The sequence below is a fragment of the Electrophorus electricus genome, chromosome 15 (assembly GCF_041902795.1).
Source record: "Electrophorus electricus isolate QZ-2024a chromosome 15, ASM4190279v1, whole genome shotgun sequence".
In the NCBI taxonomy this organism is placed as follows: domain Eukaryota; kingdom Metazoa; phylum Chordata; class Actinopteri; order Gymnotiformes; family Gymnotidae; genus Electrophorus; species Electrophorus electricus.
Genome location: NC_137511.1, coordinates 2988225 through 3006171, shown reverse-complemented (window position 1 = coordinate 3006171; position 17947 = coordinate 2988225). Strand labels below are relative to the sequence as shown.

General features: G+C 42.3%; 2 protein-coding genes across 12 annotated transcripts in view; one reads left to right on the top strand and one right to left on the bottom strand.

The window, feature by feature from the left end:
* rnls (renalase, FAD-dependent amine oxidase) overlaps positions 1 to 10212 on the bottom strand; it is a 39413-nt gene extending 29201 nt beyond the window's left edge. For 8 of the 11 annotated variants that reach the window (XR_003410877.3, XR_014117215.1, XR_014117214.1 and 5 more), the window contains exons 1-4: positions 9737 to 9964; positions 8784 to 8889; positions 8473 to 8618; positions 5996 to 6154 (exon numbers count right to left, since the gene is read on the bottom strand). Coding sequence is in view for 8 of the 11 variants with exons in the window: in XM_027013428.3 (XP_026869229.2) it covers positions 5996 to 6154; positions 8473 to 8618; positions 8784 to 8889; positions 9737 to 9854 (529 nt within the window). In the remaining 3 variants the exon portion in view is untranslated. Of the gene's footprint in view, positions 1 to 5995; positions 6155 to 8472; positions 8619 to 8783; positions 8890 to 9736; positions 9966 to 10138 lie in introns of those variants that run through there. The other 3 variants (XM_081697796.1, XM_081697794.1, XM_081697797.1) reach the window with 3 other exon arrangements.
* A 58-nt stretch (positions 10213 to 10270) lies between these two features.
* Positions 10271 to 17887, top strand: lipf (lipase, gastric). The gene is made up of 10 exons (XM_027013442.3): positions 10271 to 10324; positions 10836 to 10948; positions 12542 to 12659; positions 14676 to 14874; positions 15118 to 15227; positions 15462 to 15598; positions 15718 to 15864; positions 16014 to 16085; positions 16995 to 17063; positions 17330 to 17887. The coding sequence occupies exons 2-10, from the start codon at positions 10838 to 10840 to the stop codon at positions 17561 to 17563; spliced, it is 1197 nt and encodes a 398-aa protein (XP_026869243.2). The 5' UTR covers positions 10271 to 10324; positions 10836 to 10837; the 3' UTR covers positions 17564 to 17887.
* Positions 17888 to 17947: the final 60 nt, after the last annotated feature.

Here is a 17947-nt window from a genome sequence, read left to right as displayed (position 1 = left end):
CCCTTCTGTATTGACCGCTTGGGAGTACGCAGTATGGGTTGAAAGTTTCCTCCACTGGTGTCCAGAATAAAAGCCATACAGATGGATGTGAATAAAAAAAACATTAAAAAAAAAAGACAGATCGTATTAATTTCAGTGTTTCAGGATCTAATTTTTGAGCTCATTCTACCAGCACGCGAGTTAACCCTGGCATTGATCACAACCAGTTCCCATAAGTATCCCTCGTCATAAATGTCAGCTATTTAAACTAATGATGGTCTAGACCAAGTGATAGAGATTTCGAATCACACCAGCTGTCTTTGGTGTTAGCAGCCTTTCCTGGACTGTGAACTTTACACTTTAACCATTGCTCCTACTTTCCCATGAAGCTTTTCTGTCTTTGAAACAGACAGCTGGAGTTTAGACATTAAGGAGGTTAATGACACTACCAGCACCAATATTTTATAAGGTGCAAATTATCACACGGATAATATGTTGCATCATTGTAACATCTGAAAGGTGGCCTAAGATAATTATAAATAACTATAAAGGATATTGTAGCATAAAACTACGGCACGAGTCCTGTTTCTGTATCAGCTATGTGATCATGGAAACTGTTCTGTTCTGTTGTTCACTTCCATTCAAAAATTCACACACTAAAAGGAATATATTACCAAACACTTGGTCCTGTCACAAAATAACCAGACACAAAGGAAACAAGCACTCCTTTGCATGTTGCCATTGGCAAACTACTGCAAGGTGAGTAACCTAATTACAAACAGAGGGGTAAACAAACAAACAAACAAAAACAAACACTGCCTACATTGTTTGGTCTCCTCAGCACCTCTGAGAGAACAGCACAAGAAAAGAGAGAGAGCGAGAGAGCGAGAGCATTCTCCATTTAGAACCCGGCACCCAGACTGTGCAGGGAAGAGACCATGCGTCGCTGTCGGGAGTCAGAACAAGGGATTACATCATACCAGACTCACAGACCTGAAATCAGCAAAGCCAGACAGCCATACACTCGACGGGAGACAAAGAGAGACTCTCTATCTCAGAGGAAGATGATGTAACTTGACACACTAATTGTATTCCAAGCACGGACAGCAGCTCAAGGTAATTGCTTGCAAAATGATATGCTCGGATATTTATGTTTTGTGGAAGAGAACGATCAAAGCACGGGCTACATTTTAAGGGTACCACAGCGTCCCGCTGTACCTGTTATAAGAGGTGCTGATTAAAAAGTAGCCAGACCAAAACAAAATGGAAAAAAGGAGGGCGGGATGGGGGGGGGGGGGGAGAGAGAGAGAGAGAGAGAGAGAGAGAGAGAGAGAGAGAGAGACCCTAAAAGGATAAGTAGGGTACTTATCTCATAGTCAAGCCCCAAATCGAATAACACAGCCAGGCAGACTGATTACCACATGAGAGAGTCAGTCTGCCAAAAATAGAGCTTTAATTTCATTAGAAATGAAGAATCATGTTTCTCAATATCAGCAGAGTTTCAAGGCCAACAGGAGGATGGAGCTGAGGAAAAAAAGAGGGATCTGCAGAAGCGCAACTACTGGGGACATAAAGGTACGCCAGGCAAAAAGGAAGGATGGGGGAAAAAACCCAAAACAGCCATTCAAATATCTGCAAAATGATGTAATCTGAAAAAGGCCCACATGCTCAGGGAGTCCAGCGTGTACTGCCAGCGCTGGACTTGACCGTAGCGCTCAGGAAATAAAAGTAGGTGCTTGACAATAGGAAAGGGTGTGGGCTCGCCATCAGTCAGCGGCCGCGGGGACGCGGGGGTAATGGAACCGGCACCACAGTGCGTGACCGCCCCTCCTCCGGGCAGCTGGCCGGCACAGTCGACGCGATATGCCCCTCCCCCCTGCCAGCTTGCACACGCTCGGATACCCCGAACCTGTAAGAAGCCGATGGACAGCAGCCGTGTGAGTCTGGGTTTAGGGTTCAGAGTTCGGTAGACGCGGTCATCTAAGGCTTGAAAGGACAAAGTCCAGCTTGCCCAACGTCTTACCTGTTTCTGCACCCAGTTCCTCTGCCTTTGTAAAACTTCAGCAAAAAAGAGGAAGTGTTTAATCACATCCTAAGGTTGAAGTCATCGGATTCCTTTAGGTTTTACACAAACTGAAGATTAAAAGATGGTGAGGATTATCTGCCTCGACGGGCAATATTTCACACCAGACCTGGCAAACTTTTTAGTTGGCGAAATTACTAAGAATGTACCGTCCAAAATATTACCGATAAAAAAAAAAAAAAAGAGTGGCACGAAGCAGTAAAGCATAGAAAAGAAAAGGTCATAAAGTTTTTCTAGGCAGCGGGTTTGCTTCCTGTTTTACGGCTGCTCTGTCTTTAACCACAAAAGCAGAACTTGTTCCTCTGTGCTTGCCAAACTGGAAGTGAATTCTGATCACATTCTAATTTTGAAACGCACGTTCCCCCCTCGCTCTGCCTTGCTGGGGAACAGGCCCAGCCACCTGTTATCAATTACATCCGCGCATGCACAGGCGCAGCCTGGTCCCCGCCGTGCTCTGGACGCCCCGAGCTCAGCCTGGAGGGTCCGTGAAACCCGTGCCCCGCCAGCCGGCCGGACTGGCGCGCTCGGGCCTACGTGACCTGCTGCTGCGTGATGCCACGGCCGAGCGCGGAGCTCGGTCACGTGAGGCCAGCAGGCCCGAGAGCGCTCGAGCGCTCTTATGTCACTCAGAGTCGGGCGGGGTGCGCCAGCTATTGCAAAAGCCACATTCCTCCCTCTCATGTTAATTTCTGGCAGCTGGCTGAGAATGTCAGTGACAACAGACATTTAGCCTCAGCTCGAGAATAAAAGGAGTTTTGATGAAAAACATCCAAACATTATGGAAGTGGAGAGGTGATTTTGGGGAGGATGGGAGGGTTCTGCCCAAAAAAGAAAACAGAATCTATCAAGGACTTGGCTGCAGCTGAACATGTTAAAGTTTTGGCAAATGAATTGGCAAGGCTCACTACATAAAAGGACACCTCTTCCCTAAACGTGCACTCCAGGAACCAAGTCAAACTGCCAGCCCCAAATATTTGATTATATATTACTGGGAAACAAATAAGGTCTAGAAGCATGTGGATTTACATCAGGCGGGTCGCGGGCCCTCAGGCCGTGCCGAGCTTATTCACCTTTTGAGCCATGGCACCTCTCCGTCTGCCCTCACGGCCGCCAGGGGAAGTAGCAGGACTGCAGGAACACCACGTTTGGACTACATTCTGTGATGTATGCGGAGGCCCATCTGCGGCCATCATTCTGGACTGTGGCAACCAAACGGTACCAAATGGACAACATGGCACAGATGACCAAAACAACCTGCACTTTCAAAATGAAAAATCCAGCAAACCATCTTTTTTTTTTGTTGTTGTTGTTTTTTTAAGGGAGCTATCTGGTTTAAACGCAGCGTTTGTATTAGATCTTTAAGCAGCTGGCCAAACTTAATAATTCTTTTTTATTTTAACCAAAAATGCTGTAAAGTTTTACATTGATGCGAGACTGTCAACCTTTGATAAAGGCTTAGTTTCGCTATTGAACAAAGGAAGGGACCTTTCAGAAACATTGTAAAATGGTCCAAATCCCAGTGGAAGTGCTTTCAAGACAGTTCTGAAGCTTTTGATTCATTTTACTTTCTCTTCTGAGTTGAGATGTAGCCATACTCTCTGAACTCTGGGGAAGTATGAAGACATGAAAGAAATGAGAAAAATATGTTATTCTCTATGTCTCATTCAGTGTGAGCGGCACATGAAAATACAGACACACACACAGACAGACAAAGGAGTGTATTTTTCTTCATCTTCAAGTGCAAAACTGTTCACTGGGCCACCAATAGATAAGCTGACCTATAATGTCGTGTGTCGTCGCCCCCCGGCGTGAACAGACATATTCACATACTGATTTCCATGAAGGGGCTTAGAACCAAAGTAAAGGATCTTTAAACACACTTAAAAAGTAAAATGGACAGTCCGAGATTTAAAATGTACTATTTAGATTTTAAAAAGTCATATGAAGTTGTTATATAAAAAACATTCTCTGATGATTTTAAAATTCTGTTGAGTAGGCAGGAAGTGAGAGGGAGTCTTTTTTTTTTTTCTTTTTTTTTTTGGTGTGTATCTTGAATTGGTGTAAAACTGTTTCCAGATCGCATCTCCGTGACTGTGCAAACAGTAGTGCGTCGCACCTGACTGCTGCCACCACCTGTTCAGTTTCTGTCACTGCAGGTCTAAGACGGGGTGACATCATTCCAACTCAAATCCAGCGCCTGTGAATAACTGGGACTAGTTTTCTACTGTTAGCTGTTAGTCTTGAACACACATAATTAATAGGTGATGGTAAACTGCATTGTTAATTGTAACATCATATATTAATATGCAGCTATTAATATGTAGTAAAGTGTTATTAAATGAAAGATGGAAAACTATGAAATTCCTATTCTACCCATCCCCAACACCTGTCTGGATAAAAGTGTATGTAATCAAGAGGAACTACTGTATACTTAAAGATATCTAACTGCTAGCTTGTGTTGGAATTAATTTAGATCACCATTCCAAGAACAAAAGAACAAAATATGGGCATTAATATGCAGAATTAAAAGAAAGATTCTCACATTCACTCATATTCTACTAAAAATAAACTAAGAAAGCCTAAAATTAAAGTAACAAAGTAAAAGGAGAAAAAAAAGAGCAAAGCATTTACTAAGATCATCCAAAGATCATCCTAAAATCACTGCTTCTTTCCTGCTTGGTTTTGTGCTGAACACATCAAGCTTCTCGAGATTAAATGAGTGATAACAGCAAACAGTATAACTTTTAATGTGTAAAAAACAAACAAACATGCACTTCTTGAAGTGGTTTTAAAATAACTGATTTGGAAAATCTGCCATAAATTAGCAGAGAAGTCTACTGGAGATTCCCAGTCACCAAATCTATTCCTAGCATGCCTGCATTTCTAAGGAATGAACAGTCACTACTGGCTCCTTTCAGACTGAGCACTGAGGATAGAGAACTAAGCCATTATCTCTCAATGACCTGTAACAATTTAACTTCCTTATTCCCCCAGAATTCAAGCAGTCATCCAAAGTCCACACTGTATGCCTTACAACGGCAAAGACCTGGCCCCCACAAAGCCATTCACGCCACTTTACATGAATTTTTCAGCAGCCATGGCATGTCTGCTCCAGTGAGTGTCGGCAGCGCGGAAAGCCATCCGGCTCTGCCCTACTTCGGCTCCCATTTCTGTCCGATAGTGTTCCCAGCGCCGTGTACAGCCATCTCATCCCGTTTTCCATCCGCTGGCTCCTTTCTGACCCTAGACACAGTGACCTTTTGACCGCTTGCTAGCCATTTTACTCACCGATCCCCAGAACCTCCGACACACTCCAGAGAATCCTGACCTACCCCTCCTCCCAACTCCATACTTGTCTGTTAGGAGTTCGGATTTACTGTTGGATTTAAGACTTCACGCCACAAACATAGATTTGTATGGCGATGCGAGGTGTCAGGCGTCGGGTGGGGGGGGGGTGCATCTCGCTCGTGGCAGGCTACCTGGCAATCAGCTGACTGTCGGGAGAAGGAAGAGAGCGTGTCTGAGATCATCCAGGAGACTTACGGGCAAGCCATATGTGCCCCTGCCACTCAGAGTTATGGATTCCAGCTTCCTCGTGGAAGTGAAGTGGGATTATGGGCTTAGGATGTCACTGAAAGTCTAGTGGTGCATGCAGAACAGCAGCACACCCAAACAATCGCTGCGTCTCACCACAATAGGACGCAGGGAAAATGTTGCATTTCACATGCGACAGCGTGTGGGCAGAAACTATTTGCCCGGCATACATATTGGGGGAAAATAACAAAAAAACAACAACAAAAACAACACCACAAGAACAGGGGAATATGGTATTTATAAAGTCAAATGTTTAAAGTGTGTGAAGACTCAGCACAGACTAGTACTGTAATACGTGACCACAGTTAAATGAGTGTGCACGTGGGACATTGCACTCACAGGAGCTGATGTCTCCTTGTAATTGCAGTATCTGTGGGACAGGCATGGTTAAAACCACCACGTCAAACTGCTCTGGTGAGCCCCCCTTCTGGTGCACCTCCCAGCCAGACCCCTTGCAACAAACGTGGGTGACGTGATGGCCAAAGAGCACGTGGGCTCCTGCTCGGGATGGGGTCGTGAGGAGCCAGGATCGTCAGGATAGGAGAGAGTAAAAGAGAGAGAGAGTCAGTGATGCTGACTGCATGTGAGGTTAAACAAGCAATGATGCGATTGGTTTTATTACACCGTTATTTTGGTGGTAGAAAAAGGTGTGAACTGCTGCAACACACTGGTATTTTTGTGATGTTGGAATTTCACTCATGCCTTGCAAAGCTACCACATTGAAAACAGGGAGGCCAGTGTAAGTGGGGAGGCAGATGGTGAAGCGTTGACATGCTTCTTAAAAATGAAGTCGCCATAATTTGCACCCCTAGGACCTAAACTCAAAACAACTAAAGCCAGTGCAGTCATTTGATAAACTGTCAATTCCATCAGCATCCACAGACATTGCAGAGTTCATAATTTCCTTGATGGTGTCCTCAGTATTTTTAGCTAAACGGTATGATGTTAGATAGACATGACAATACCCAGTTAAAGAAGCGGATATTACTAAACCATCTTTTTTAAGTGCGTCTGTCTCATGCTACAGGACCCGAGCCAACTTTCGGTCATAAAACTCAAGCATGTTCACAAACTTTGGAACACCTATGATCTTCAGTCACAAGGTTTATGATCAACTGTAAGGTTGCAAAACCTAAAGATATTCTGATATGGATGTCTGAAGGAAAGAATGGGATGACAAACCTTCTTCCAGAACCCTGACTTAACTGAGTGTGGTCCTAACCAGCTCCACCCTGAGCCAACCAACAGAAGACAGGCATAACCCTCACAACGCTTCAACCTCAAGCTCCATAACATTTTCAGAGCTGCACATAATAAACTATGACACATTTTCATGATGCATCATTGTACATGGAGCAGATGAGTAACATGATTGACTTAGGGTAATGATTAATCACCACACCATCCTATTTATAGTCTCCTTCACTTAGCCCTTGTAGCACACAGCATTCATGAGTTTGCACAAACCATTTGGACCTTTCTTGGTGACATGTAGGCTTAGCAGTGACTGTGCTGGTCGCTGAGTTTACATAATGAAGACAGGCTCCTAAAGCAGTTTTAAACCCAACTCCCCTCACGCATAGGGCCTTAAACACACCGCATCTTAACTTGTAAAGGGCAACACGCACGATTTAATCTCGATAAAAACCAAGCACACATTTACCAGATCAACATCAGCTTTTTAACAAATGAGCACTGAGAAACCACACATGTCCATTTCTTGTTTTTCTGCAGTCTACAAAATAAAAACAATAATATACAACTTTATTGCAAGTGTAAATATTAAATGTCTTAAAGTATTAAATGAAGTAATGTAAGTCTAAATAAAGGATATTTAAATGTAAGGGTTATACATAATCAAAAACTAAAATAACTGATTACACAAAAAGGGGAAATGGCTCATTTATGGTTTTTCTCTGCAAGGGCTCAAATATCACAATGTCTTTTTGCCTTTGTTCTTGCACATATGAACCATAAAACATCTTCCACAAAGTCTAGAACTCTAGACTCTAGTGTCACTCTCTAAATGTCCTCTGTGATCTCAGCATATGCAGTGTTGTCAAAGGCTCTTTGCTCTCTACAGGAAACTGTACAGAGATTTCAAAAGAAGGGAGACACTGGGCCAATGGCTGAACTACTTGGAACAATGTTACCCAAGCATGATTTCAGTAAACAGAATTCTGTTACACAACAAAGCAGAAGCATCTCCTAGCACAACAACATTTAGCCAATAAATGATCACAGATGTATCATTTCAAAACCAAAGGGCTTCTAGGTTATAATGAACTACATTTTTAGTGTGTTAGACATGTCAGACACAGCAGTACAAAGCCCAGTGCAGCACAACGCTCTGTATACTGTGAATCATGCCCTTCACAGCTCACATTTTTGAGCACGGTGCTCTAATGTGATTAGAAATGTTGCTTTTTCTTTTTTGTTTCAATTAGCAACACCACTTCTCAGTAATTTTAGATCTGATCAATTCTCATACGGTTCCAATAACACTGGGCCTCAGCATTAAACTCCGACCTTGTCTGCAAGGAGTTAGATACCATCGTATTTCAAGTGAAGACATGTATTGTACAAATGAAAAATCCCTTTATTCATCAAACTGCCTTTGATGCATATCAGTAACTCATGTTCTTTCCTTTTAGAATATGTATGACAGGCGTGCCTCGTGGATTTTACACTTTTAATATGAATAGTACTCTGAAACTGAAGCTAATAAAGTTGATCATTAAAGTAACCGACAGTACATTTCTGCCTAATAACACCATAACCCTCACAAGAAAGCCCATAAGTGAAGGAGAAAGTACCTGATTCTTTGAGGTAGTGTTTGACAATGGAAGACACTCCGGAAGGAGTTACGTAGTTAACACTGCCCTCTTCATTAGAGATTAGGCCCTCTATTGTGGCTTCAAGGGGTTTGATAATCCCATGGAGCAGGAGTTCTTCATAAAAACTAAAAGTGAATATAAGACTAAAAACAGGAATGCTCTGGGACTATGATGGGAATGATAGAAAATATATCCATTACTAAGCAAAAAGACTAATATGAATCATATTTACATCATATAGACACAGCATGATTTGGTAGATGTTTTTATAATGGCAGAAACTGTCCCACCTTTTGTGAACTTTGGCATAATATGGTGTAGCAGTAAGGTACTGAGCACCGAGGTCAACCGTGCAAGATGTATTGCTTGGATTTTGGCTTGTAGCCATTCTTCCTCCTGTAATACACAGATGTGAAAAGGCATGAGGTTTTTTTTCTTCAAACAAATAACACATCTGCTTCCAAAGTAAGTGATCATTCATACTATTGGAGCTCTATAAAGAAAGAAAGATTAATCGTTACAGTTTGTTGGTACTGTGCAAACAACAAGTCTTTGTGAATTAATTATCTACTTGTTATTGAAACGTGGTTACATTTATTTTTCATTAAGTCTATAGTTAGTAACGATTGCCTCAATTATAATTAATTAATTAAAAGCATTTTCCGCCTCCTGAAAGGAAGGGGATGGCCTCTGATCAGCGAGGCCCTGATCTGTCTGCAAACCAAGATCAAGGATTTAGATAAAAAGAAGAAGAAGAAAAAAAACTTTATCGCATCACTTCTGTGTCAAGCAGAAAGCTCATCATTAGATAATTATTAAAGATAATACTTAGGCTATAAAAGTACACAGGACATGCAAATAGATTACTGTTTGTTTTTGATCGTGACTGTGTTTTTAGGGCTTTCTTTAATGATGCTCTTGTGGAAGCGCTTAAAATTAAACCAGGATATAATGTAGGAAAATATTATTAATGTTGAAGCGAGTTTTACTTATTATATATTTTTAAAAACATCACTAATATTACAGGTAGCTAGAAATAGTATTTTACTAGTAGTCCAGTTAGCTAAATGGTATCGTTACATTACCTAATGAACCCAGCCATTGTAAATAAGCAAGCTTGCTAGTTGGTTGGTTAGCTAAGCGCTGGTATATCTTATCTTGCAAATACAATAACCTTACACATTCATCATCGAAAACGTATGCATAGAGCAATCTCAGCCACGACCATCACAAACATGCTGACCTGAATCTCTGGACTTGTCCCACACGGATACTCTAACTTTACTGAACAGCCCCCGGTGTAGCAGATAGGCGCATATGCTCCCAGTAAGTCCAGCCCCAACTATAAGTACTCGTGACATTTGGAAAAATAAAAGTAACTAGCAATCTCAAAATGGTGTGTTCACTTGTTCGCTAGAAATGTTGCTTGGGTCCTTTAAGCGTTATGAAGTTGTTTTTTTTTAATGTTGTTGGCCAACCAAAACTTTCCCTTGGTGTTCTTTGTTTTGTTTTGTTTTGTTTTCTATCCACATAACTATGTGTTCACGTGATAATAAATAGTCCATTTAGTCATATGGATATTTCAAAGATAAAAGTAAAAAGTATTCAATATGTAAATATGCTCCGATTGGGCAATATTGCTAACCTTTGTTTGCGGAAAACCGCTTTACGGGACCATGAAATCAGGACACAGAAATCACGACGTGACGTGACCAGGACACGTGCCTATGGCGTCATAGGGTCGTGTGAGTGATTGGCAGGCGGTGGGCGGGGACGGCGACGTTTATAAGGTCACATGACTGCGTGATAGGGCTTGTCAGCTGGAGCGCAGGTAAGGGTGACGTGAGTGGCAGCGCTTTAGGGATTAGATTTTTAAGTAGTAATTTATTTAAACAAAAACAAAAATGTTTTGCTTGTAGGACAGTGACCTACAGGGCTGAGGGATGTGTAGGATAATCGGCATTGTTAACTTACCTTATGAAATGAGTTGGCAACGTTGTTTAACGTCCAAAATTGTAACTATGTACACGTGTTGAAGCGGCACTGCTTTAGTGTTGCTGTGTTTGTTAGTTATCGCTGCTGTGTATTAGCTGTCTTTTCATGAAATGCTTGCAACATTTACGCCAAGAGTCATGCCATTTGGATGCATTAAAGTACGATAGCGACACGGAAACGTCGTGGACGGAATTGAATTGTTTCATTGGAATTTTTCGATCTATAAACTTTGATTTGCCACTAGAAAAACTTGCACCCTAAACACTACATCATCAAGCCCCGGATCCGCATATAGCAAACTGTGTGTGTTAATATTAATGTGCTGCTGTTTTCTGGATACTTCACAGGGATGGTGCGGCTGCTTCTACTTCTGGGGCTGCTTGCCACTGGGCTGGTACAGGGGACGCTGCCTCTGTTTAATGGCAAGATTGGCTTGGATCCTGAAGTTAATATGAATATTGTAGGTAGTTTGTTTCCTATGCTCTCAGCAAGAAGCTGAGATTAACATCAGTATTGGCCTTTTTTCTTTTAGTTTGCTTTATTGGAAAAGTCATTGCTCAACACCAACATTTTTGTTGCACTGAAATGTTTAATATTACTTGTTTTGTGGTTCTGCAGTCTAACTGGCCAGTCAAACTCATGAATGGTCTATCTTTTTGTTGTTTTTTGGTTTTTTTTTTTTTGCCTGACAGATATAGCGTTCAGTCTGACCATGTGCTGTTACAGAACCCACGTTATCCTCACTGTTGTGTTGTGTGAGCCATCTACAACTTTTACAGAAGTTGTAGGTTTTACTAATAATTACATTTCTCAACCTTGGTATGTTTTTGAGGATTGAAGGTTGAGCCTTCTAATGATTGCATATTTTGAAGCCTTGAGTGTGAGGGAGGGACTTTCTTTGCAATTTAATTCATTTTTCTATAAAAATGTATTATTTTATTTTTTTTTACATGCCAGTAGCTGGTGCTGTTGGTTAAAACGCTGCACATATGCATTTGGAAACTAGCAAAAGTACTGTTCTTTTAATTCTGTTAAAGCCACGAGATAAGCCGCAATCACTACTTAAATATTTGCACAGTTCAGTCATCAATTTATAGCAAATCAAGGAAATCCAATTAGATAAGCCATTGAATCACATATCAAAGGTTCTGAGACACACAACGGGTGGCCTGCATTATATTTGCTTGAGCTGTAAATGTAGACAGTCTTTTCCTGCTCTGTCTTGCACAAGTTCTTGGGGCATGCCCTCAACCCCACTCAAAACACACAGCCAGTTCTGAAACTCAGGACTAGAACCTACGAGCGAAAGGGACAGGCAGACTGAACACAGCTTCGAGGCCTAAAGCTGAATATTCAGGCCCCCAGGGGAGTGTGAAATTGCGGTGCCTTTTAATTATGCATGAGGAGATTGCATGGCTCGACTGGAACCAAGAAGCACAGTTTCTTTTGAAGTTTCTGATTAGAATGATGTTAATATGTAGAGCGGCGGGGAAAATTTGATTGCAGACTACAGAAGTAATTGTTATTGAAGTGACAAATTGTTAATCTTTTTGTGCAGGAGCCCACAGCTTTGTTTTATGCCTTGGCTGTATTATGTGTACAGTATAATGGTATAAGTATACAGTTGTGGTAGCAGTAATCTGATGCTTCCATAAATGTTGTAAGACAGGTTTCAGATTCCAAACATGCATCCTGTGTCTCTCAATGGAGCACAACAAGTACCAGTGTTTGAGTGAGTTATTAGATTCTAGGCCTGTTCCCATGCTTACTCTAAGCTGTAGTCCAAGGGTTTATATTTACCAAACAGGCAGTTCTATTTGAATAATATGAAATCAGTGAGGTTTAAATTGCAATTGCAACAGGAAATGGTAAATTTTGCATCTTGCTGCCATGTTTTAGTATAGAAATATTTTTACAATTCTGATATTGTATGGCAGATCACCTTTTTTTTTCCTTTCCCTTTTTCCTTGAGGTTTTCTATCCCTTCACTTGAGTCGAAGCACTGGTGTGAGCCTGTGTGTGCTGTTTGACTTGCTGTGTCTGCCTGTGACAGAGCGAGATCATCAGATACTGGGGCTACCCAGCGGAGGAGTTCGAGGTGGTCACCGAGGACGGCTACATCCTCAGCGTCAACAGGATCCCACACGGTGTGAAGAGCAAGCCACTGCAAGGTGAGACTGACGCCACGGCGACAGGACAGGCACGATCACGTGGCACCTGCAGTTGTTTCCCACGTGACCGTTTCAGCCCAGAAGCTAGCAGTCGGCTCTGACGTGGTCAGTGGAGAATAGCAATGCCTCAGCCCACCCACCCCTAAATTGGATGTCTTGCGCACTCTGACACACTCACATGCTTTTTCAAAGATTGGTGCATTCCTCTGTGAAAGGACGAAGGTTTCATCACAAAGAAATATGGTTTCCCACACTCAGCCCTCCTCAATTTAGAAACAGTATTACAGTGAGGAAACGAAAGGTTTTTTTTTTTTTTGGATTAGTCACCGTTCTGTGTGCAGGGGAGGAATTCTATGGCTGTTATAAAACCACTTCAACGGGAGTTGTAGCCCACGCTTGACCTTGGCTTTGAGGGGCTTTTTTTTTTTAATATAGTTCTGCACTTTTGTACTATAGTCCAACATGCCGCCACCATATTGCATATGGATGTTTATGCAATATTTTTCTACAGAATAAAGGTGCAGATTTAGATTATGTGGAAATGTTGGGCTTCCTGCTTCTGTATATGCAAATCAGGGTGGGGGGGTGTAGATAATCAATCACTGACTGATATTGAAGCCTTTACAAAGAGGCTGTTGACTATGATAATTGAGAGCCACTCTGACCATTTTTGATAACGGACGTCTCTGTGGTGATGTAGGAGAGGTTTTGTTTTAGTTTTGTGATGCAGGGGTGCTCTATCGTGCTGTGCGCTGGTCAGCAGTGGTTTAGTCTGGCTCTGTCTACACTCTTGTAAAATATTGCTTGTGGAATTGTGGAAATCATCTTGGTCTTGCTCTGTCATTTATTACTTCTGTTTCCCTAATGAGCAGCTTGATTCCAAGGGGAGACCACTACAGCGGAAAACCCTGTAGGTCAGGCTTCTAAGCGAATCCGTGGTCACAGATCCCACTCCTGGAACATTTCACGGTCTGCAAGAAACCTTGGCCAAGTGTCGGCCTTTTTTCATATTAAATGAAGGTTTGAAAAAAGTGTCCCAAAGGTGATTCCAGTGTGGCGAGTGAGCCCTCACACACACGTGTGTGTGTGTGTGTGTGTGTGTGTGTGTGTGTGTGTGTGTGTGTGTGTGTAGGATAAACTGGGCTGTAATGGTAATGATTTTTGGTCTGCGATGAATAAGTGGAGCGCTGTTATCAGCGGACGGCATGTGGCTGGAGTCACAGTGGCGAGCGCGTTCAGCATGCTGAGTGCTGGAGCCTAGCCGTGCCACCGTACAGGCATCCTATTTCCTGATGTTTCACTTCCCCAAGTGGCTACTTGCCTGCAAGAAGCACAGGAGGAGCAGAGTAGACTTTTGTCTGAACGTTCTGCGTGAGGGTGGATTAAAAATGACCAGTTGAGTCTAGTTTGTTTCAGGAATTAAACTGGCTGATGTCTGGAATTTGATGTACTTCAAGTTCAACGTTTTAGTTTGTTTAATCACTTCTTAAACTTGGTGAATACAGTTTGAAACCAAAAAAAGTTGGAGGGAAATGGGTCTGAATCAGCTTTCTCAGCAGTGAACTCCAGTTCCCTTGTGCTCTGCGGTTAATTCTTGTTAAAACACCCCCTCTGTCTCCTCCTCTGGGATAATCAAGATGTTACGTAAAGTACAAAAAGCTCAGGCCAGCTCGTCTGGCTCTAGCTGTGAGTTGGGGTTGCGGGGTAAGGGTGGGGGATGGAGCTGAAAGAATGGCTGGTATGAAGTAAAACAATCCTATCAGGCCGCCCTCTGTTTGTGCTCCCAAGAGGACCAACTCACATCCTGTTTCTGACAGAGATCAGCGATAAAGCTCTCAAAAAAGCAAAGGCAAAATTGCCCAGGGTGAAGCGCTTTGACTGAAAGCTGGTGCACACGCTCCCCCTGCTGGCTGCAAGTGAAACCGTCCTCCTCCATGGTGGTCTTGGGTGTTTTAGATTGAAGTCATGTGCTGTCAGATTAATTTTCCCGTCGTGTTCCTGTGCTGTTTGTGCCAGAGCCCAGTCCTGTGGTGTTCCTCCAGCACGGTCTCCTGGCTGCAGGCAGCAACTGGGTGACCAACCTCCCCAACACCAGCCTCGGCTTCTTCCTGGCTGACGCAGGCTTCGACGTGTGGCTGGGAAACAGTCGTGGGAACACCTGGTCCAGAAAACATGTCCGCCTCAACCCTGACCAAAAGCAGTTCTGGGAGTTTAGGTAGTCATCCATTTTATGCTCTGCTAGAAACTTTTTTTTTTTTTTTTTTTTTTTTGGAAGACTTGGACTTCCTGAGCAATATGGAAATGTGAAGTGTTCCGTAATTGCTTTTGCATCTTAAGCGTGTTTCTTCCAGTTTAAAGCCACATGATTCCCCTTTGCAGTGATGAACACTCATCTGAATGTTTTGTGCAAATCAAGGTCTCATATTTCTCTCTTGCTCTGTGTGTGTGTTTATGGAAGCCACGATGAGATGGCTAAAAAGGACCTTCCAGCAGTGATAAACTTCATCACGAAAACTACAGGCCAGGAGCAGGTCTTCTATGTTGGCCATTCTCAGGGAACCACTATTGGTAAAGTTTGTTGTCTCACTTCAGAGGTTATGGAAAATAATCAGAGGATTATTCCTTACTATTTATATTGTTGCAGATTAATGCTTTGCATTGGAACAGATGCTCAAACCTCTTCAAATTACTGTGGAGGGGGAGGAGGAGACTTTTTGTTAACAAATTTAAGAACATTTTGGTTAGTTAAATGGTGAGACAAGGAAAGAACTGTTACCATGACTGGTTATTTTGTGTCTGCAGCCTTTATGGCATTTTCCACAATGCCAGAGCTGGTGAAAAAAATCAAGATGTTTTTTGCTCTGGCTCCTGTAGCCACAGTAGCCTTTACAGAGAGCCCCTTGAGCAAACTGTCCATCCTCCCAGAGTTCCTCGTTTGGGTGAGCACAAGCTGGCCATCACATGCAACGCAGTCCACGCCAAAATACTGTAGAACGCACATGTAACTCGGCATGGATTCGATCGTTCACATTTTCCAAACGTTTGCTTCAATTCTCAGGACCTCTTTGGAAGGAAAGACTTTCTGCCGCAGAGTTATCTCATTAAGCTTCTCGCTACCAAATTCTGTAGCAAGAAACCAATCAGTATGCTGTGTGGGAACATGTTCTTTCTCCTTTGCGGTTTCGATGAAAAGAACCTGAACATGGTAAGTCGTCTAAACTGTTCCCTGTTCTTTGGCTGATCTAGGATGAGACCTTTCTGTGCATTTTAGTTTCCAGGGCCATAAATCTGAGTGCATCTTCAGCATTGTTTGGCCATTGCATTCTCCTTCCCATCAGTTTTTCCTCTCCCCAGACCAGGACGCCTGTATACACGACGCACTGCCCGGCTGGAACCTCTGTGCAAAACATGGTGCACTGGTCTCAGGTAGGCCCAGCTCCCATCTCCACTGCATGTTCACATCCTGCTCTTTCCTTAATGCACCTCAGAATCTACAAAAGATGACACAAACTTCCCAAAAGTGGGAAAACGAGTATAAAAAGCAATCCTGGAAGGAGCCTGCAGTAGTTCTCTCCGTTGGGATTGGTAAAATGTCATTTGCCTTTGGCTCATGGATGTTGCCAGCTGTACCCACCCTGTACACTCCCACCCACACCCTGCATGCGTGCATGGAGCACCTCCGTCAGCCCAGCCTTACTCCCATTAATTTGTTTATTTATTTAAAAATGATCTTTCACTTTTCTCTTCTCCTCAAATTTCTGCTGTTTGGGAAGCTGTGGAGAAGGCTTAATTTGTCATGCCATTTGATAAGGTTTGTGTGGGTGTTTGTTTTTTAAAAAAAAAAAAAAAAATAAAAAAAAAATTTAAAAGGTTGACGGTTTTCATAGTCGTGATGTGTTAAATATTTTTGCTTTTGTTGGTGTCTGTCAAAATATTGGCAAATTTAAAATCTTGCTTTCAGAGGAGCATTTGAGGTTGCTTGGAACTTAGAATAAATTAATTGTTAAAGTACTCAAGAACAACTCATCTGTTTACATTTTCATTAAGACCACATTGATGTCCAAGGATATAGGATTGTAAACCTTACCTTCAGTCCAATACACCCAGCTACTTTGTAATATGGTTTAAATGAGCCCAAATGCCAAGACTGGAAATAATTATAGGCAGCTTGAATTCTTTTAAGATGCTTTAAACAATAAACAGAAATTCAAATCACAATTCTTACCCATTACATTCTGTAAGAATGAATAACAATTACACCAACTCTTGGTACACATTCTTTTATCATAGTTGGAAAAAGTCCCATGAAGTACTCAAGCACAATTCTTTTAACAGGCTGTAAAAAGTGGGAAACTGATGGCATTCAATTATGGAAAAGCTGGCAATATGGCTCATTACAATCAGGTAAGGACAAGTATGCTTTTGTTCAAATATCTATTATTCTTTCAGTAACACATGCATTAAACATTTCCAGGCCTGTTTTCACATCACGCTACAATGGTTTTCTGAAACCTAGTGTTTAGTTTTCAGCAAGTGGGTGTTCATAATTCCTGGTGTAAACTGCACTTAATCTTTCTATGCAACATCAATAGTCTTTGGTTCGTCACTGTACAAACAAATGCAGCAGTTGCATGCACATTCATAATGTGGTTTCTCTTGTCTGCGGCTAGTCCACACCTCCCCTATACAGAGTGCGGGATATGAAGGTGCCCACGGCAGTGTGGTCCGGAGGGCATGACACGCTGGCTGACCCACAGGACGTGGCTGTGCTATTGACGCAGATCCCAAACCTGGTGTACCACCGACAGATCAAGCACTGGGAACACCTGGACTTTATCTGGGGTTTGGACACACCACAGGAGATGTACTACCAGATGATCAAGCTGATGAGGCAGCATGTTTGAATAAGGCCTTGTTGCTCTTGGCTGATTCTGTTTTTTAAACCTGTAATTGTTTTAAAGCTGTATGACCACTATGAGCATATGGCTGTTTGTCACATGTTCCATGTGGTGGGAGGTGGGCATTTTATAGCCATGGCAGAAACGGCCCTTTCATAGGCTGTTCTAGAGCTAGTTCTTATGAATTTCTAACATGTCTTAATGAATTTGTTTACTAATGACACTGAACAGGTTTGTCCTTCTGTAACTTACAATTGCACTGTGAATTTCTCAAATGTTGTTGAAAGGTTCATCCAATTTTATCAATTGAATAAAACCCAAAACACTTAATGAAGAGTGATCCTATGTCATGGGTATCTTGTGAAATATCTAAAAAGAACTGAAGGTTTG

Coding starts and splice junctions, on each gene's coding strand:
- lipf (XM_027013442.3), top strand. CDS start 10,838: ATGGTGCGGCTGCTTCTACTTCTGGGGCTGCTTGCCACTGGGCTGGTA. Junction 15,228..15,461: donor TTCTCAGGGAACCACTATTG/GTAAAGTTTGTT, acceptor TTGTGTCTGCAG/CCTTTATGGCATTTTCCACA. Junction 17,064..17,329: donor ATATGGCTCATTACAATCAG/GTAAGGACAAGT, acceptor GTCTGCGGCTAG/TCCACACCTCCCCTATACAG.